This window comes from Melopsittacus undulatus, chromosome 10 (genome assembly GCF_012275295.1).
Source record: "Melopsittacus undulatus isolate bMelUnd1 chromosome 10, bMelUnd1.mat.Z, whole genome shotgun sequence".
Classification (NCBI taxonomy): Eukaryota; Metazoa; Chordata; class Aves; order Psittaciformes; family Psittaculidae; genus Melopsittacus; species Melopsittacus undulatus.
Genome location: NC_047536.1, coordinates 30665852 through 30686056, shown reverse-complemented (window position 1 = coordinate 30686056; position 20205 = coordinate 30665852). Strand labels below are relative to the sequence as shown.

General features: G+C 52.1%; 2 protein-coding genes across 2 annotated transcripts; both read right to left on the bottom strand.

Annotated features, from left to right (window-relative positions):
* Positions 1–3523: 3523 nt before the first annotated feature.
* Positions 3524–11703, bottom strand: BLCAP (BLCAP apoptosis inducing factor). The gene is made up of 2 exons (XM_034067039.1): positions 11484–11703; positions 3524–5179 (listed from the first exon to the last, which is right to left on the bottom strand). The coding sequence occupies exon 2, from the start codon at positions 5089–5091 to the stop codon at positions 4828–4830; it is 264 nt and encodes an 87-aa protein (XP_033922930.1). The 5' UTR covers positions 5092–5179; positions 11484–11703; the 3' UTR covers positions 3524–4827.
* Positions 11704–14562: 2859 nt separating this feature from the next.
* On the bottom strand, positions 14563–19888 carry PIGT (phosphatidylinositol glycan anchor biosynthesis class T). Its single transcript, XM_034067152.1, has 12 exons — positions 19705–19888; positions 19168–19345; positions 18225–18352; positions 17639–17739; positions 17396–17482; positions 17042–17129; positions 16857–16954; positions 16421–16586; positions 16116–16316; positions 15449–15614; positions 15230–15313; positions 14563–15096 (listed from the first exon to the last, which is right to left on the bottom strand). Exons 1-12 carry the CDS (start codon positions 19871–19873, stop codon positions 14844–14846), a joined length of 1719 nt encoding a protein of 572 aa, XP_033923043.1. The 5' UTR covers positions 19874–19888; the 3' UTR covers positions 14563–14843.
* Between the last annotated feature and the right edge of the window lie 317 nt (positions 19889–20205).

Genomic DNA, 20205 nt, shown 5'->3' with positions numbered 1-20205 from the left:
AGGGTTTGCAGTCCAGCCTGACCCCTGGGGTAGTGTGTCTCTGGTGGGTCATGGCCAAGGGATGAGGGGAATGGATTCAGTACTTGCAAGCACAGCCCAAGACATCACTCGCTTCCTGTTCTAGTTGTTCCCTTTGCTCCATGTCTGCTCCTCAGCCTCAGTGGTAGTTGAGGCATCTTAAAAAGACAGTCAGGGCAATTGGCAGTACCTGCAGCCCACCCTGGCTGTGCTTGGTGGCTCTTGTGCCATGGAGTCACCTCCTTGTTGTTGCCCCTATCTACTCTTAAGCTCTCTGCAGAAGCCAACCCTGTGACGCAGTATGGGAAGGGGGTGCCATTACCCTTGAGGGGCAGAAACTTGCTGGTCCAGGAGGTGTGAGGTGGGAATCACTGGTTGGGATCCACTTGGACCAGCAGGAGCCCCTGCCAAGCATCCCCAGCCTGAGCTGGGCAGATGTGCCTGGGGATTACACCACGTGCCTCCTTTAATGGACTTAATCTTGCTGTTTGCTTCATGCCTGGGAGAGGATTTGGGTGTTAGGGTGGGGGCTGTGGCTACCCCCAGGTCTGGTGAGGTGGTGGGGATCCTGTGCTGAGCAGTTTGTGCTGGCAATGGGTTTCTGAAGTGCTGAGGGTGAGTTGTTCAGTTTGAACATCCCCTTCACTTTCCCCAATGCCATCAAGTCCTGGCTCTTGACCCAGGCTCCCAGAGGATAAATGTTTGAGTATGGAGGGGGCAGCCCTGAAGGGATCCATGTGCTGAGGATCCCCTGGAGCAAAAATCCCGGGGGCTGTGGTGTGGCTCTGGGGTCCCTCCCACAGCCCAGACCCGGTCTCTGGGGCCAGGAGCAGGGTGGTGTTTGCTGAAGGGCTGCTCACAGCCCCAGTGCCAGGTGCTGGGGTCATCCCCTTCAGCAGCAGGTCTGGGTGGCACCTGAGCCATTTGTCCTTGCTTGCCCTCCTACCAGAGGATTTACCTTTGCTCAGAGGAGCAGCAAAACCCTCTTGCCAAGAGATAATCTGCTGCCTCCAGAGGGAAGGGCTGAAGTCCTTACCTGACATGTAGCTTACCTCCCATGGTGGCTGAGGGCTAGGACACCATAAAGACCAAATGATGGTGGCAGGGCAGGGCTCTCTGTGGCCCTTAGTGATGTTTGTGGCTTCCCTGGCTGGCAGCATTGGCTGGACCAGCACAAGGGGATGAGTTTGGAGGCTGTGGGATCCTGGCACTATTGCCAGCAGGGCTGCACCTCTGGACTCAGCTGCCTCCAAGCTGGATGGTGGGTACCTCCAACCCAAACAGCTCCTCAGTGGCATCACACTTCCTCCTTTTTCTGCTGCTAAGTAATAAGGCCACGTTGTTGGCTTGTCTCAGGGAGACCATCCAGACAACAGGCACTAATTGCCTAGCAATATCCAGGGATGGACCAGCAGATGCTGGGAGAGCAGGATGGAGCTGGAGAACTTGACTTGGGAACACTAGCCCCGAGACATGGATGTCCTGCAGATATAGGGTTCCAAAAGCCTGGTAGTCACAGCCAAACCTCCATGGGAAGCTTTTTGGTTTCCCAGTTGTTCATCTTGGGGATGCTGCTTCCACCTGACAAGTGGTGAGGAGGGGAGTGACAAGCCCCCAGACCTTGGGGCTGCAGTGGGGAGCTCAGCACTGTCTGCACTAAGCTGTGTCTGTTCCTAGGGATCTGAACCTGGCTTTGGTTTGTTTTTGCTTTCCTGACCCTGCTGTGCCACTGATCTGTTGTATGACCTAGAAAAGAAAATGATCTCCTTCAAATGGAAGGACAAAGGAACAGCTTAAGGCGTCTGTATCTAGGGAGCATCAGGCAGATGGACATGTTTTATAATACAGCAAGGTGATGAGACTTGCTCCGTGCCAAAGCCCTTGCGGGCAGTGTCCAGGCTAAATGGGACCTGGCACAACACAGTTGTGTTTTAGACCCCACTGCTTTGAGCCACTAGCATAGCTACTGCAGTACCTGCCCAGCAGTGTGGTCACCTTGTAGGGACCCCTTGGTGCCTCCAGGACACTGGGGGGCAGAGCCCCCTGCACTGCTTTTCTGGCAGAGACAAAGGCAAAACATCTCGTTTCTCCTTAACAGCTCATTTCTTCCACATAGCCAGCAAATGCTTGCCCATGAGCACAACTGCTGCGTCTGTATGGGCTCAGCCCAGTTTGTGGTGCACAAGCAGGACAACTGTGATGCTCCTTTTCAAAAGCCATCGGGTTAGACCTGTTCTGCAGCCACCAGCTGGTTTTTCATGGTCCTTTATACAGAAGGATGAGCAGGGCATTAGCATGGGATGAGAGCCCTGGTTGGGTTCCTCATTCTGCCTGAGGCTTTCTGTCTGACCATGATGAAGTGGCTTTAATTTTCTATGTTTAAAACAAAGATGGTATCTCAGTGCCCTAAAGAGGGTAACACAATGTGCTGGGAGGGTTGCGTGTGTATCAAAGAGTACTACACTTGGGTGGGAGGCTGCAGAAAGGTTTCTTGCCCATCAATCTGCCCAGATCTCTCCTGTCACTGGCAGCCTCCCTCTTTTGAAGTGCTTTTGTCTCCCAGATGGGTCTCAGAGAGAGAAAGCTCACAGCCTTGTCCTGAACCCTGTGCACAAAGCTCTCAGTCAAAGGACTGTCTGGCTTCTTGGCTAGGCTTTAAATTGCCGCAGAGTGCAACCTTTCTAGTTAGCATCCCAAACACCCTCTGAAGAACTCACTGCATTAGCTTGCATCAGATTTAAACTTCGAAGTTGCTCAGTGTAGACCAGAGTCTTACTGAAGCTTGCGAATGAGATGCCCTCCCCATTCCTATTTGTTACTTACACTGCAGTTGATACGACAGCTACTGGGACTTCCCTCGGCCTGGCAGGTGACAGAGCTGTCACTTCTATTCTTGGGGATGTGGCACACACTTGTTTTTTTAAGCATGTAAACACTAATATACCCTGAACCCTTTCCAACTTGGACTCAGTCTTCAGGGCTTTGGGGCACAGGTAGAAGCTGGTTTCAGCTCCAGCAGCACAGCTCCTACATGCTCAAACTCTCTAAGGTGTTCCTGGGTGCCCACAGGGCCTCTACCCACAGCAGAGGACAGGTCAGGACAATGTGGTGTCATGGGATGGGCTCACACCACGGAGGTGCTGGGTAGGTAACACTCTTCTGGCTGGTGCTGGAGATCAGCAATGTCCAGGGCACAGCAGTTAAACTGCTTAACTTGGTAAGTAGCAGGCCAAGGGGGAATGTGTCACTTAAGTGCAGAGATACAACCAGAAGCTACCTCGTGTGTTGTGTGCAAGATGAATGTGTTTTAGAATCACCAGTATGGTTCTTGGGTTAGGTTAAATAGTCAACAGGAAGAGTTGGTACTAGGAGCTACAGTGCAAACAGGCTCTGCCTCTTGCTGGAGAGGGGTTACTGCGCTGGGAACAGAACAATAGACACATGATTGCTGGGCTAAGGCATTTGCAATGAGCAGCCAACGCATCATGCTGGGCAGGAGGCCATAGACCAAAGTTTATAAAGCTTTATTAAACATTTTGAACAGCTGTGCAATGAACAAACAATACTCTGGAAGTTTCACAACTTCATAGCTTGAACTTCCTCAGGACAGCAACAACCACTTCTGCTGCTCTCCACTATGAGGCTGAAGTAAAGACAAACAGATGGCAAAAGGGAGGGAAACCTTTAAAGTTTAGAGACAGTGTTTTGTGTTACCCTCTAAGGCTTCTCAAAAACCAACCTCTGCTCCAGGCTGGGCTCCCCAGAGCAATGCACACAGCATGGGGCTCTGCACAGCTGTGGCTGTAGGACTGACCCACCACAACCACCACCACAGCTTCTTGACATTCTGCTACCAGGGGAGGTGGAGACACTGGGCACTCCTCAGGCCTCCTCCCTTCTCCAGTCAGTAGCACCAGCACTTTCTGTCACCCCTGGCCCCAAAACACTGAAAATGGCTGAAGCACTTTACTGCTTCAAGCTATGACTCCACCTTGGGATCCTCCTGCCCTGCCCATGCCTGGCCTTTTGGACTAGCATGAGTTTTACAGGGTGAGGTTCACAGTGGCTTTCAAAACCCTGCATCTTGCAGCATACTGGTTATTCATTCTAACAGCCTTGGTAAACCCTGGAAATCTAGAAGGAGGGAAAGAGTCAGTCTCCACTACCTGTGAGGCTTTATAAAAGCAGCAGCGTAACTGAGGCTTTCAGGCTATGATCTTGGAGCATAAGTAGTTCAGAAAGCACTGTGGCAGTGCATGCATCTCTTTGGCAGGCTGAGCAGGAGGAGGTGACTCAACTGCCTCTGGCTTCAGCAGCTTTTGGCCAAGTGCATCTGTGAGCTGTCGAGCTTGCCCTGCAGCAGCAAGGTGGGAAGACTGGCTCCACACAAAGATGGAGAGAATCTTGCAGCTACTTGAGCAGAATCAGAGGGTTGAGAGCCCTGAGTTAGACTACCATGGCCTAACGCAGACAAGTGAGTGACACAGAACTGCACCACTGCAGTTTGGTCCTGCACCAGTGCTCAGTCAGGAGGAGCTGGTGTCCCTTCCCAGTGATATGGGAAGGAAGGAAAAAAAAAAGATATCTGCTTCTAAAAAAGCAGGTGGTGCTGCCAGAGTTCACACAGTAAACAAGTCAAATTTCACAGGCAGAGTGGGAGGAATTTGCCACTCCAGTCCACACACAGTTACAGGAAACAGGCTGTCTTTACTCCAGTCACATGCCTAACACCCCCTCCCTCCTCCCTAGCCCTAACCCCTTTTGAAAAGCAAAACAAGAGCCCTCAGCAGACTGGAAGACGATCGTTTTCTAGGTGCCCACAATGCTGGGATCATGAGCTGATTCTGGCAACTGGGATCCTGTGCAGTGATACAAGAAGCAGTTCCCCCAGCAGCTGTAGCAGATGAGGAATAGAGCCGCCAGGAAGACCAAGGCACAGATTGTGCAAGGTTTCCGTTCCAGGAGAAAACTGAGCAGGTAGAAGCCCATGAACATTGAGTGACTAAACCACAATGCTGGGTTGAGGGGTTTGGGTATGAGCAGGACAGGTAGCAACCACTGAAGGCAGTACATTGTGTATGGCTGGTTGGGGCCTTGTGGCAGTGGTGATCAGATATGCTCCAGAAGAGTTTCCAGCAGCTCCTCTGATGGACAGGTTGCTCTGTAGAGGGGGAAAATGTTAGACTGTCAGAGACACACAGCACAAAAAATAACAGACAGTCTTCTCCTACACTTCATTTCCTCCCAAGCATCATATGCTGATGCCTGAACTCCCAGTGCTAAATCCTGGTGTGCCTCAGAGGTGGTGGGAAGTTTCCTGCTTTTTGAACCACTCAGCTGGGGACACAGTTATTGCTGGTGTAGAAGTGTATCCTGTGTGCTTTTTCTCAGGCTGACAGCTGAGACCCTCTTCTTTAGTACAGGGCAGAAACAGAAAGAAAGAGGGGGAAATGGGAAACAAGCTGCCACAACCTGTGCTACACTTGCACTCATCCAAAACCATCCAAGACCTGAGTGATGTATAAATCAATGTAACTGTGGGGTAAACTATGAGGTGCTACAAAGTGTTAGGGCAGCGTTAATGTAAGAAGCGTCTAGGAAGTGTGAGTCTGCTTCCTCCCCAGGCACAGACCCCTTATGAAGTCTTCCAGTAGGAGAGCATAAAATTCAAGCTATACATGCAACCACCCAGGAAAGCCCCAACAGTGTCCAGGCTGCAAAACAAAAGGCAGGACAGGATTTATAGTCCTTGCCAATCAGCTAAAGTCAGATAAGACAAAGTAGGTGAATAGATCAAAGAAAAGACAGCTTCAAAATTGTAATTTTCATAAGTGCTGTAAACACAGGATTTCCTCACTTGGATTATTATAAACCCCTGTGGAAACAGTGGCTTTTGAGGGCTTGTGGCAGGGATGGCAGCACTTTACAAGTCCAGAAAACATGCTTCTGCCTTAGCAACCACACCAACTATACCAAGTATGTGGGGTTTTCTCCTAAGCAGTACAAACATCTTCATCAAGGAATTTCAGATGGCTTTAAGAATAATAAATACCTTACTAAGGTGTTTATACAGAGCAAGAACTAGTCAAAGGGGGCAGAAGAGTGGAGTTTTGCAGTCTGTGATAGCAATAACAGTTTAGAAGATACCAGTATTGTTGGGAGGGAATAACTGGCAGTTTTCCCACAGTTCATACTGTAGGGAAACCACAAGAAGAGGGTACTCCTATCTTATTAACCCTGAAAGGAAAAACATGCATGGGAATCCTAGAAAAGCAGAAAACTTGGGAAACTCTTTCCCTGCTATCCTGTAGCACATCATGATGGCACCAGCAATGCTGAAGGAAGCAGCTGCCAGGCAGGGCACAAAGACAGGCAGAGGATGGTGCCAGCCTTGCAGAATGCCACGGCCTCACCCCAGCTAAGCAGGGTATGGACACAACAGCTTCTTGCAGCAATCCCTTTCCTGGAATACTCCAGTGAGTAGTGCTCTGTCAGAAGGATGCAGGGCTGAGCCAAGCCTGTCAGGATTACAACTGGGGGGTGGGAAGGTTAGTAGGATGAAAGAGTGAGAAGGTAAACAAACAGCACATTCCACTGGCTCCTGTTGGCAGGAGAAGGGATTTGCTGGCCAAGGAAGGGAGAAGGAAGGATTGCACAGAAAAGCCAAGAGAAAACCACATGTGGTTCTCTTCCAAAAAACCACTGAGGTCAGACTCATCTCACAGCTCTGTGAGCTCACAGGTACGAACCAGTTCTGTTGTCAGAAGCAGGAACCATGCTGCTGTGCACTGTGCTCTTAGCAGCAGGAGCTGTTTTAGTATTAGTCAGAGAGAATGCAGGCCAGGATCTCCACCAAGGCAAACAGATTAAGAGTATTTGGGGAAGTGTTGTGCTGCTGCTCCTGCAAGAGAGTGTTCTCCAGCAGAGAGAGGGCAGCCTGGGTTCAGTTAATAAAACTATGCTGCAGTTAAGGCAGCCAGAGAGTATCACGTTGCAATATGGATCAAGTCAAAGGACTAAAACTCCCAGTATTTGTCCTGTTTTATGCAGGTCGCTCACTTTAAGGACAAGCCTAGTGCCAGGCTTGTTTCTTCCATCTGTAAACTGGAAATATGAGTTACTTATTTCATAACAAACCGTGCTGTCTGCTAGCCTCTGTGAACCACTGGGATGTTTTTGGAGTAGAAGTATTGCAGAAGTATTAAGTAACTTTATTTCATCCCAGGGGAATAATGGGGAGGAAAGATTTAACACCAAACATTTGAACAGGGAGGTAATGAAACCCCACCACCAAGCTTTTTAGTTCAGACTGAACTGAATACAACAAAACTTTACCAAGTCAATGATCTGCAGCTGCCTTAACCCTCCCGAAATGTCCCTTCCTTGAAGTTTGCTATAGTCTTTCTCTCCCAAGTGCTCCAAACACTGAGCAGTACAAACACTGCCTAAACATCACGTCACTCTCTTGCTAGATCCAGCCCTGAAGTCACATCAGCTTGACTGTAGCTGGACACGTGGTAATCTTTGCGTCACCCCTTCTTGAAGCTTTAAAGTGCCCCCAGTCAATTGCTTTTGGCTTTCTGTGTCTAAAGGAATGGATAAAAAACAACCTAAGACAATGTGTCAGAAGAGCACAAGGCTGGAACAAAGCTCTAGAATCTTCCAGGACAATGTCACAAATCAGTCCACTTTAATAAGGCAACATGCCACTACTGAGCCTTTAGCCCCTAAACTGTACACCTGATTACAGTTTAAGAGTGTAATTGTAATTTGGGATGCAGCTGCATTTCCCTCCAGTCTGGCCTCTTCACCACAGCAAAGGCTGAAGTGATAATTCTCAAGTAAAATTACCTGAGCACTTCCCACAAACACAAAGCTCTCTCAGAACAAGTTACACACTTCTAAATGTTGGTATTTCCTGCCAGAGCCAATTCTTGTAACAATCAATGCAACCACTACAGAAGAACCATTTAATAGTGGTTATTCTTACTGTGAGTTTCAATGTCAATGCCCTTCAAACCTCTGGGACTTCTGACAAATGATAATGTTTGAAGCTAGTCTAGTATCTGTAGTCAGTTTGCTTGTATTTTCATGTGCCTCTCCACTATCCATCATCTAAAGTGTGAAGAGCCTTTGCTGTATCCCACAGCTGTTCCTAGACAAGGTACCTATACTACGAGAGACTTCTGCAGCTTTATATTCCTCATGTACTTTCCACTAGTAACACACACTCTTCCTAGCTACTCACTCAAGATTCCTTTATACACCTGGCAGTGAGACACAGTTCTCTTTCCATGCTATCAATTAAAGAGAAACAGCATCTCCTGCTATAACTCTTACTGAGCAGGGAACCATCAGTCTTCCTGGCATCCAGGACAGGCAGTCCCTTCTTGAAGCCACACAGCATCCAGTTTTGCCTTGATTCTCAAGCAAGGTGAAACTTGCAAACTAAAAATTCCTACCTTGTTGTCTCTGCCCCTTCCTGATGATCCAGGCTAAAGATTACCACATGCCAGAGCAAATAATAACCTGTCACCCAACAGTATTCCTACTAGCTCCCTGTTTCCCAACCACATCCTGCTTTTCCTCAACCAGTTGCTCTTGTTCTCCCCCTGCCTGACTCATCATCCCGTTCCTTGGCCAGGCTGGTGTCCTGCTATCCTCCAGACTGCTCTCGTGCTCCTGCTCAATCATCTGACTTGGCGCCCACTCGTGTTTACCAGACAGCTCCTTTTCATCACCCCACCACTGCCTCCTCTCGCTCCTCTGCAGCTCTCAGAGCCACTTGAACTCACTTCAGACCCCTCAGCAGCAGAGAACAGGCGACGCTCCCGCTGCTCTCCCTGACCTCCATGTGCTGCCAGCTCCAGCAGGCGTTCCAGGGAGGTTCCCTGCTCACCTCACTAGTAAGCAAACACCAATATTTTTCCACATGCTTAGTAATCAGCTTCCATCGTGTTGGCAGCCTTTCTTTCTGTCATCTACCCTCCCAAGCCCATTCAAAACCAGCAGGTCCTACTGGCATATGTTTGTGGGGAGAGTTTTCCAATCCCAGGGGGGAGGGTAGCTGCAAACATTTCCCAGCCAGAAACTAAGCTTTAATTATGACAAGTGAAAATACTAGCCCAGTCCAAGTCTGTAGTGCTTTGCAATACATCAGTCACACTTGCGTGTTAGTCCATGTAAGGAGCTCACAAGCTGTTCCTTGATATTCTACAAGATAATTCAGCAATCAAGAGGCCAGGAGGCGTGCCTAAACCACAGGTTCTATACACTGGCATGTCAACACCAGGCCTGTACCTTTCTCAAGTCTTAATTCTTTAGTAGTCCATTTACCCCGATAGGGGAGAATAATCAACCAGCTTTCACTAAGCATATAGAAGATAAGCTTGTTCAGACCTTACCAAAGCAGCTGTTAAGGCAGTACTGTCCACAAGGTACATCCCCAGCAGATGCTACAGAAACAGTCACCCAGGCTGGCAGCCAAAAGGGCTGTTATAAAAGACTGAGTAACCTTTTTATTAGGGGGTGCCAATCTTCCCCTTTCCCAGAAGTTGAAGTTTCTGCTACATTGTCTAGATAAAAATCTCTGAGGTTACACAATGCACATAAACTTAAGAGTAAGCCTCAGGGACTTGCACTGAGCTTCTTACCTATAAGGCTGACCTGTAGTACAGTTTAAACCAAAAACCCTGTCAAAGCCACATGCTGTGAACCAGTGTGTGTGGGCAGTGCTTCACACTGCCAGCATGTGTTCAAATACCATGTAGCACCCAAAAACCTACTAAAAATACACAATATCAAAAAGTATTGGGGGGGAAAGAGGTGAAAGAGCTATCAAGTGACAAGTCTGCTTTTCTTAGCTGAATCTCAGCAGCAGACCAGCTCTCCAGATGCCAACCCCTTCTCCCAAAACCCAAGCACCATAACTGGTCAGACTTTAAGACCTATTTGCAGTATCAGGGATCTCACTTCAGGGTTTTTGGCCTTGCTTCTATTTATTCTATTTTTTAAGCTTTATCTGCTGGTATGACTCAGCTGGAAAAAGTGAGTCTTCAGTTTTTAGCAAAGGCCTCAGCCCAGTCTCTGTTAAGTTTGTGCCTTGAACACTTGACGGAGGCTCAGAAATGGTGCAATATGATTGCAGAGTTACCAAAAGAGTGGCAAATCCTTGACTAACCAAGCCTTGGGGTTATGAAGTGTCCTGATTTCTCAAGCTAGAGACAAGCCAAAGCAACTTGTTTCATGAAAAGCAGAGGCTCTGCTAAGCCACTGTCTTCATTGCTTCCATAGCTGTTCTCTGAGCTTCATTACTGACTGGGGATCGATGTGCCCAGAGGTAGTGCAGTGCCTGCTCCACCAGGACTGCAGTGCCCTGCCAGCACTGGGGTGAATAAACCCCACCTGTGAGCAGGAGGGCAGGGTATGATCCATGTTTCTCTGCACAGTTAATCACAGGAACAAAACCTGAAGTCAGTCAGCTCTGTGGTGGGAAGAGATGTCAACATCAACAGTTGTCATCGGAAGTATCACTACTTTCATTTGTACTGATTTACTAGTTCTCAGTGGTCCTCATTCCCACCCTGTGCCAAAGATAACCAATTCCAGGCCTATTTCAAGTTCCCTGAAAAACATAATTAGTTTTAATTTGGATCTCTTCTTTGTGCTTTTGATGGGCTTCAGAAGTCTGAATACAGCCTGATAAAGGCCAGTTTTCTGCATCTTGGGTAAAGAAAGGCAAAAATGCAACATTGGCAGAAGGTTTTGGGGAGTTAAAAGGCAAAGGGTACTCTGCTATTACAGTATTTTGAAGATCAACTGCAATGTTTGAGTAGAGGGGAAACGAAGTACAGGAGATATCAGCGTGTTGTGGGCTGCATCTAAGAGCTTTGTTTTCATATTCTCTTGCACGTTTGGGATGCAATAAGCAATGCTTATACAACAAAAGGGGTTGTCGGTTGCTTTGCAACTGGATGAAAGCATCCACGGGGGAAGGTACCCGGCCGGGCACAGCAGCGCGCTGCTGGGTGGAAGGATGCCAGGGAGCTGTGTTGCTCTGGGAGGAAATGGGCCTGGACCTGCTTTTGGAAGATGCCGACAAGAGTAGAGGTGTAGGGGGGGGGGGAGAGGAGCCCGTTACGGGGGCACGGGCCGCGGCGGTTCTCCCATGTGAGGCTGGCGATAACCTCAGCGTGCTCGCGGGGCTGGAGCAGGCCCTGCCACGGGAGCGCGGCTCTCCCCGCACCGGCACCCTCCAAGCGCTGCCTCCAGCCCCCAAAGTTACCCAACTGCTCCCCACCGGCCTGGGCCCGGCAGACCTCAGCCGGCACGGAGGCCCGCAGGGACGCGGATCGCCCCACGGGGGCTCCTTTCCACCCCGCCGCCGGTCCGGAGGTCAGCCGGGCCCCGGCACACCCCCCAAGCCCTCGGCCCGCTCCCCTCCGCCCCCCGCGGCCCGTACTCACGGCGCGGCGCCTCCGCCTCAAGCCGCCATCCCGGGGCCGCCTCCGCCGCGGACCGGTCCGCGCCGCGCCCTGAGGAGGGAAGCGATGGGAGAGGTGGCCCTGGCGCCCGGGCAGGGCGAGGCCGTCCCACCGAGCCCCGCTCCGCCCGCACCGAGCCCCGCTCCGCCGAGGGGACGAGCTCCGGCGCACGGGACGCGCCCGTCCGTCAGGCGGCGCCGTGGGAAGCCCCGCGGGCACGCGGTGCGCGTGCGCGGCCGGAGGTGGCAGTGCGCGTGCGCGTGCCGGGAGCGCCAGGAGTGGTGAGGTGTGTGCCGCTTCGGAGCAGCGTGGTTGGAGCAGAGCTTTGGGATCAGCGGGTCCGGGCGTGCTCCAGCGCTGACAAAGCCATCACTGACCCATGGCACTGAGGGCCCCGGCTGCACCGCGTGTGAGCACTTCCAGGGACCTGCTCCAGCACCTCGATGTCTGTCTTGTAGTGAGGGGCCCAGAGCTGAGCACAGGGTTCCAGGTGTGGCCTCTCCAGTTTCCTTCCTTTATAAACAGCTGTAGAACCATGGAATGGTTTGGGTTGGAAGAGACCTTAAAGCTCCTCCAGCTCCAGCCCCTGCCACGGGCAGGGACCCCTTCCACTGGAGCAGCTGCTCCAAGCCCCTGTGTCCAACCTGGCCTTGAACACTGCCAGGGATGGGGCAGCCACAGCTTCTCTGGGCACCCTGTGCCAGCGCCTCAGCACCCTCATAGAAAATATCTGTATTTATGCAATTCTTTCCCCTTTTAAATTTAAAGCATCATTTGCACACTCCACAGGGTTTGCTGCAGCTGCATGGCACAGCGTGGCTCTGGCACCTTGGCTGCATGGCACACTGGGCACACGGAGTTTTGCACACTGCGTGCTGCTTCACACACTGTTCACCCGCTTTCTTGCACGTGGAAGAGCATTGCATGTCTGCAGGCAGCTCACATGGTTCTCTGATGGGTGGCCTGCTTTGTGTGTGCTCTCTTGTATGTGGCTGTATGGTGGTTGCAGGCTTTTCTTTGTGCGCAGTTGGCACGTGTCGTTACACGCCACTGCATGCTGTCCACATGCTCAGTGTTTGCACTGTGTGCCACACCAAGTCCATGCTTTCCTGCATTGCATCACATACTATTCTTAGGTTTGCTTACATGCTGCTTCCTTGTTGCGCATGGCAGTTGCTGATTTAGTCCCATCCAGCCCTGAGGGGCCCCAGTTTTTGATGCTGCAGTAGAGTGGGCACCTGCACCCTTCCTAAGCTATGTCTCAAAGAGGTATAGAGCAGACACAGCTCCCTTAAACACTTCTGTTTGTGACACTGGCTGAGTGTCACTGTGCTGGCAGCAAAGCCTGGGCTGCTGTGAGTGTTCCAGCCCCAACCCTTCCCTTTGCAGACACCCAGCAGCAGGTTACCAGGCACAGCTTGACCCAAGGGGGCCATGCAGGGGAAAGAGTGAAATAGTCCATGAAAAAAAACCCCAAACACTAAGATTTGGGTTTTCCCTACCTGTTTAAACCCACCCAGCCATGGTTACAGAGCCACCTGCATGTCCCATAAGCGCTTTCTGCTTGGCTGGCCCCTGTGTTTGATGGGTGTGATAAGATCAACTCCCTCAATGGCTCAACAGGCAGGAATTCCACCTGGATGGTTTCCCTCCTGCCCTGCTGTTAATTTGAGCTGAGCTTCTTACAGGCTGTTTAAATTCCTGGTTTATGGCACTGCACATGAACGGCCCCAAACCCCTTAGCTGATGCCGACTCTTGTGGCAGCTCCCAGCTGGCCCTGGCACAGGCTGCTCCTCCTCCTCGGCTCAGGGACACTGTTTCCTGCAGCAGTGCTGTGTTTCTTGCACTGTTTTTTTCTGGTTTGCCTTGTGGTGCCAGCTGTGCCAATGGGCACTGGCCTCAGTACTTGGGGGGCTTTGCCAGATCCCACCTAATGTTTGGGGAGGCAGGCTGGTGGGACCTTGGCTGATCCATGCTGATGGTTGCAGTCTGCATGATTTATACTGGCCCCAACCTGAAACAAATTAAGGTCTTTAACTCCCTTTGCAAACTGCAGTGTGGGCTGAGATTCCTGGCTGCTTTTCCCTCTGCTGCTGCAGGAGCTGCACACTCACTGGGGGCTTTTTTGGTTTTAGTTCTGGTTTCTATATAAAGAAGTTCCGTTTTGCACATGAAGCCTGGCCGGTGGAGCTGTAGCAGCAGTCCTGGGGCTGCAGCCAGCCTGAGCTCCCAGGCCTGTGGCATCCTTCTCAGCAAGCAGGCACAGAAGGATCATCCCAAACTCACATATTTCATGTTTTGGCAGCTCTGCAGGCTGCAGGGAGCCATCCAGTGGAGAGGATCCATAAGGAGCTGCAGAGAGGGCATCTCCAGGAGGGAAGGGAAAGGTAATCCCAGGACAGTGGGAACAGACTGTTCTATGCAGGACAGCAAGCAGTGGGAGTTTTATGGTCTTTCTGTTCAAGTGGAAGCTTTTAAAGGACCTCTGGCTGTGCTTCACTGTGATACTGAGTAATATTTATTCTAATGGTCTTCTTGTGCAGTGTTTAGCTGCTTGTAGGGAGCTGTGTGTCCCTACCAAATAAGTTGTCTGGCTGCAGCTCAGCACTTGGGCTTTGCTGAGCCCAGAGGCTCTCAGAAGCTTTGGGGATACTGTGGGTGCAGGGCAGACATTGGACAGATGTGCAGAAAGGATACCAATGGGGCAGAGGAGGATCCTATGCTGCAGAGGGCTGAGCAGATGGAAGGGTTTCAAAACACTGCTAGAGAAGCTTTTTCCTGAGAAAGAGGGGACAGACATGCACCATGGCCAACAATTAATTTGCAGACTGGCTCAAATGTAGTGAAGCATGGAAGGAGGGAGCTGTGAAACGTAGCAGTTTTGCAGGTGAGGTGGTAGGACAGATGAACCCATCTCTGCTGCAGTCACATCCCTTCCCATGTCTGCATCTCCTCCCAGCTGGCGTGGGTAGCACGCTGGAGACTTACTGACTCACAGTGTTACAGGGTCAAATCTGCATGTGGGGCTGAGAAAGTAAAACCAACCAGGAGCAGCACAAATGTACAAAACTGGTCAAGTTTACTTCTAGCATGGTTCCCAGCATATAAGTTACCCCTCTCCCAAACAGAAGTCCTACACCTTTCCCAATCCCATAGCAGTGCAGTTCAGTAGTCAATGGGCTTAGAGCCATTTCCCATCTTAGCGATGGAACCAGTCTCTCAGTTTGCTGGGTCCTGATGAGAGATCCAGACAGAAGAATGGAGCAGGCTGCTTCAATCACAGACAAAGGGCAACAGCGCTCTGCTCCTTGGATCTCCCCATGGAGCTGCCCTGGTTTCTCTCAGAGAAGGGGAACCCCCCTGAACCTCCGGATGATGTTGGCCAGCCGCTTGGCCAGCCCACCCCGGCTCGGCTCTTCCACATGAAATGTTCTGGTCAGCAGGTTGTAGAAGGAGCCATAGCACACTGCCACCACAGTGCAGGTCAGGCAAATGACATTATAGGGCATGCTGAAGTCTGGTGTTGGCAAGTTCACCAGCAGCGGCTCTGTGTACAGGCGCACAAAATAGCTGGAGCCATCAGAGAAAGGAAACCTGGAGAGTGGAAGTAGGAAAGGGAGTCAGCCCAAAAAGGACTTCTGCTTCAAGCTCACCAGATGGGATGACAGCAGCCAGCAGCTCGCCGGTGCTGAGGTACAGCCTTGCTCCTCAGCACAGGTACACTCACAGTGAGGTGAAGAGTGGGCTCTCCTCCACATCCACATCCTTCATAGCAATGATGCTGGGCACTAGGGCACTAAGCACAGATGAACTAAGGAGACAGAGGACATGTTAGTGTCAGTGCTGTCAGCAAAGAGATGGCCAGAGTTTTTCCCTGTCCCTAGAGACCTGGGCAGCAAGTCCTACATAGGCCCAGAAGGGGATGAGGAGCTGGGGTATGTGTTACCTGACATAAAAGCCATGATTGGGATCTGGTGGGTACTCTGTCCACTTCAATAAGGCTCTCTCAAACTGGATTTTGATCTTGGTGACAGAGTTGGCTGGCAGCTGGATCAGCATTTCCAAGAGGTGAGGCCGTCTCCGGTCCTGAGCTGGCTGGTAGTGGATGTAACCTAACCCCAAAGAGATGTGTCAGTGGCACCAGGGAGACCTTGTTTCATTTCGCAGCACCTGGACATCTCCCACAGGGTGGGAGCTCCTTCTTCCACTGTTCTGGGAAAGGTTTTCTGGGCAAGTGAAGATGAACAGCGCAAAAAACATGTTACAGCTATAAACCTGATGACCCATGAAAGTCTAAGGGAAGGCACAAATGCAAAATAAGACCTAGTCATCAGTTTTGAGTCTCCTTTACTACAAAAATCAATACACTTTTGTTTAGCCTGTTGTTGGATTATGAAATGGAATCCATGAGCCTTTTATAAAACAGACTTAATAAAGTCTCATCTGCTGTGAGGGCTGAAGGGAAGGTTACGAAAACATCCTATGATGTTTTATTTCCCAGTCCAGTTTCCCAGTGATCACTGAGGCCCAAGGGAGGGACTAAACCATCTCTGGAATGAGCCACATGTGCCAAGGGAATCGAGTGGCATGTGCTCCTGGGAGGGTTTACTTACTTGGCTTGTTTTCCTTCCCCTTCGTGATGATGGTCAGAGTGTGCACATAAAGTCGCAGATACCAGGGCACAGTCTCCAGCAGGATCACGGGGAAGGCCCGGTACGGGTGGGTGTTGTAGATGAGGGTGCTGATCTCTCCAGTCTGCAGCCCGTACCCGCTCACGTAGCGCTGAGCATGGAGTACGGGTATTGGCATTTCCGCTGTGAAGGAGAAAAGGAGACGGGAATGGGGAGCCATGCCAGGTGAGTTTTAGGCCTAAAGGCCAGACCAGTGATGCAGGTGGAGGGAAGTTCTGGTCACTCACAGCTTTCTTCAGGACGCTTCCACTTGAACTGCACATTGAGGCTGCGAGAAGTATTAAAGAGTGAGGGGCTCAGTAAGTCATAGACTGCATAGGTTCTCTTGTCTCCCTGGACAGTAGCTTCATATACAGATGTTGGAGCAGGGGTTACTTCCAGTAACTCCTTTTCCTATGAAAACAAATGGACCATTAAAGGAAAAGTGCCCCCTGAAGGAACTGGCAGCACTGGGGCAAAGCCACTCCATCTGGCCCTGAGCTTCCCCACCCAATAGCCAGTTCAAGTGGTCTTACTATACCGCTGCATTCATCCCCACTGCCCTGAGGGAACCCCCCTGAAGGGCTTCTGGGAGGCCCCACCATGCTGAGTAGAGGATGTTTGAGCCACACAAAGTAGCTGATCTGAGGAAGCGAGGGGTGTTCTCTAGTCTGTAGGCATTACCTTGTTCTTAGGGGAGATGTCAACGTAGACTTTGCTCTGCGATGCCAGAGGACATGCATCAGTAAGTGTGCGGGAGAACATCTTGAAGAGGGACCAGTCTGCAGGAAGCCAAGTCAGTGGCAGGCAGAGTGATGTGCTGCAGGCTGGGGCACTAGGGGAGCACAGCACAGAACTGCCAAGCTTACCTTTCTTTCCTTGGCCACTAGAAAAGATGTCAAAAACCACAGTGAGGGTCTGTCTGAGCTCCCAGGATACAGCCAGGCAGGAGGCATCCTAGACAAGACAGAGATAGGTGGCTCTGATCACACCTTCCAAAGGGGCAGGAAACCAGAATGGAGCTGGAACTCCACCAGGACTGCAAGAATCCCATCGGAACACGGGTAAGACCAGGGGAGCAGGACAACAGTTGTGTTAGACAGAGTGCTGAACACACCACAGGGGAGTTGGGCAAACCAGTGTGTCACCTTGCAGTGCCATAAGAAGTCTTTGCATTTTCTCTTGGGGGTGTTAAAGGAGGGAGCCCTGAGCCTTGTGCTTACCCTGCAGATGGGGCGGATGTGCACTGCCTGTGAGTGGTAGCTGCTGTGGAACAAGCGCTCTGCCTTCAGCAGCACAGCAAGCCCAGCCTGCAGGGAGAGAAGGAGAAACTCAGCCTAGGTCTGTCCTCTCCTTCCACTGACAGAAAAGCCCTGCTGAAACTTCCCACTGCACACTCCTGGATCACTGGAGGGACCCCAGCACCATCAGGAGTGGCCCAATGAGGCAGCAGGACTTGCTGTTACCTTTGAGCCACACGGGAGCAGCTTCTTCCACGGTGTGAGGTTCTCAGTGCAGACGACCTCCCGGGGCAGGACAGCATATCGCAGGAGATTGTGATCTGTCCCTGGGCAGGGAAGTGAAGGGTCAACATGCTGGTACTGCTACAGGCACGAGAACAGACGCACGACCTCTTCCACCCCCAGTGAACCTCACAGCCCACCACCCTCTCAGTGTGCCTGAAATGCCATGAGCTCTATCAGGAATAGATCCCACTGTGTTCAGAGTGATTTGGAAAGAACAGGGAAGGGTATATTCCAGCCGACTTTTTTCTTCATGAGTCTTTAAATCCTCTAGTCCTCTTTCATAAAGCATTTTTCAGACACAGACAAGGGCCTGGGAGCTTCTGCCATGTGCTGCTTGTGGGTTTCCTCTGTTCAAATCCAAGCCTCTCTTGTAGGGAGAGGAAATGCTTCCAGGAAGAGGTTGGCAGTTAACAGACCCTGCTGTAGAGACCCAGACCTATTGCAGGACCTGTGGCTGGACTCCCTGCAATGGCACAGAGCAGAACTAAAGCCAGAAGCAAGAGTGAGAGGGCAGTGCCTGGCTCACCATTGGCTAAGCCCAGAGGTTTGAAGGATGCTGTTGGAGTGACTGTGTTGGTTGCATCTATGAAGTTGAGAGAAGCACAGAATATTCCTGAGAGGATGTTACTCAGCTCTTTCCAGGCTTTGTCAACGCTGTGTAAGAACAGATACCAAAGATTACTCAGCAGCTCAAATCCTTGGAACAATAAGCATGAAGTTAGCAACATTCTATAAATACACCAGAGAGCTCACTCTGGTTTTCAGAAGCTGCAAGGAGCATGCAGGTAGAGGCTGCAGGTCATGTACTTTCTGGCTCTCTAGGTATTTTATTCTAATGCATGAGATCTAGGGGACAGGGGCAGCCACTGGCAGGGCTTCAGCCAAGGACATGGTAGTGGGTGCAGCTGGTACATGGGCTGAGAGGCTGGGGGAACAAGGAGCATGCAGGAGGTGACATATGGTGTATGGATAACGGGCTGCTGTCAAGTGACACCTTGGTGCAGCTCTGAAGGCTGACATAACCAGCAGACCCCAAACACGCTATTTGTAGCAGAAGAGAGCTCTGAGTCCACAAAGAGCTGCTGGGGCTGGAAGAGGGGCTGAGTGATAAGGGAGATGGTGACAGGCATTGGATGGGAGTCAAAGGAAGTGAGTCACTAATGACAAGTCAAGATATAACCCCGTCGTATTAACAGAACAAGAGGTTTGTCATCACAGAGCCCATAAGGGAGTTATTTGTTCCTTTAGTGAACAAGGGTTTGCCCTCAGCAGCACACCCTGCCCCATGCACTGAGCTGGGGTCTATATTCTGCTGTCTGTTACAGCTGCTCATAGACTCATTCCAGCATTTTGCAACTCAGGAGCCCCCAGCACACACCCTGTCTGTCTGACAGGAGAGGGGGACAGCTCCTCGGAGCGGTGGCTGCAGAGAGCACTCAGAGGGACAGACCCGTGGCTGGGATACCTACTCAGTGACGGTGGGCTGGAACCAGACCCAGAGCTCAGCACCAGCGGGTGCCTGGAGGGGCGGCTGCCCCCAGGCCTGGGTGCGCCAGAAGCCCTGGGTGAGGGCGAGGTGGAGCTCCCGCACGCCCAGCGCCGCCACCAGCTGCCCCAGCGCCTTCGGGAAGAGCCTGTAGTGAGAGACTGCAGCCAGCGTCAGCCCCTGCCCAGCTCACAGCACAGCTCGGGCTGGAAAGGATGCTGATCATCCCTGGGCAGGGTCACCTCATCCCCCTGACGTCACACCGAGGCCTAACCAAACATGACGTCACCCCTAGTGCCACCCCCTGCTCACGTCATCACGAGCAGCCCGATGGCATCACCGCAGTGACGTCACTCGTGTGATGTCACAGCAGCCCTAAACTCCCCCCATCGCCCCGCACCGTTCACACCAGCACCCCGCAACCTCCCCCCGCCTCCGACGCCACTCGCCCTGCTGACGTCATCCCCATACGCGGTAACGTCACCACGCCCAACAGCTCCGCCCCCGGGCCCCGCCCTACCCGCGCCCCGCGGCAGGTCCGCGTCCCACCGCGTGCGGAACTGGAAGGTGGCGGCCACGTCCCCGACGGGCAGCGGGGTCAGCAGCAGCTCCTCCCTCAGCGCGTCCGGCCCGGGCCCCGCCGCCGCCCGCCCGGGGCCCGCCAGCAGCAGCAGCAGCACCGCCAGCATCCCTCCACCCGCACCGCCGCCACTTCCGCTTCCGGCCGCACGCGGCGGCTTCCGGGGTTGCCGCGGAGACGCGGCGCTGCGAGGTGCATGTCGTCTCCTTCCGCACGGGGAGGGCCCGGCCGCGGCTCGGGGCCTGCGGCCCGTGGTGAGGAGCGAGGCTGGAAGCTGCTCCGGCCCGCGGCGGGAGGGCACCACCTGTGTGCCTGTGTCCGTTCCCGGCCCAGGAGCGAGAGAATTCCGGGGGGTGCTCCCTCCGCCGGCTTTCAGAACGGGAGCCGCAGGGGAAGCTCGGGCGGTTCGCTGCGAGGCTTGGCCGTGGACGACGGCTCTGC

Bases quoted from the DNA above. Each gene is read 5' to 3' on its own strand.
- BLCAP (XM_034067039.1), bottom strand. From the start codon at position 5,091: ATGTACTGCCTTCAGTGGTTGCTACCTGTCCTGCTCATACCCAAACCC.
- PIGT (XM_034067152.1), bottom strand. From the start codon at position 19,873: ATGCTGGCGGTGCTGCTGCTGCTGCTGGCGGGCCCCGGGCGGGCGGCG. The intron at 18,353-19,167 runs GTAGGTATCCCA...GTTCTTACACAG, and splicing joins TTCCAGCCCACCGTCACTGA to CGTTGACAAAGCCTGGAAAG. The intron at 17,130-17,395 runs GTAAGCACAAGG...TGTCTTGTCTAG, and splicing joins ACATCCGCCCCATCTGCAGG to GATGCCTCCTGCCTGGCTGT.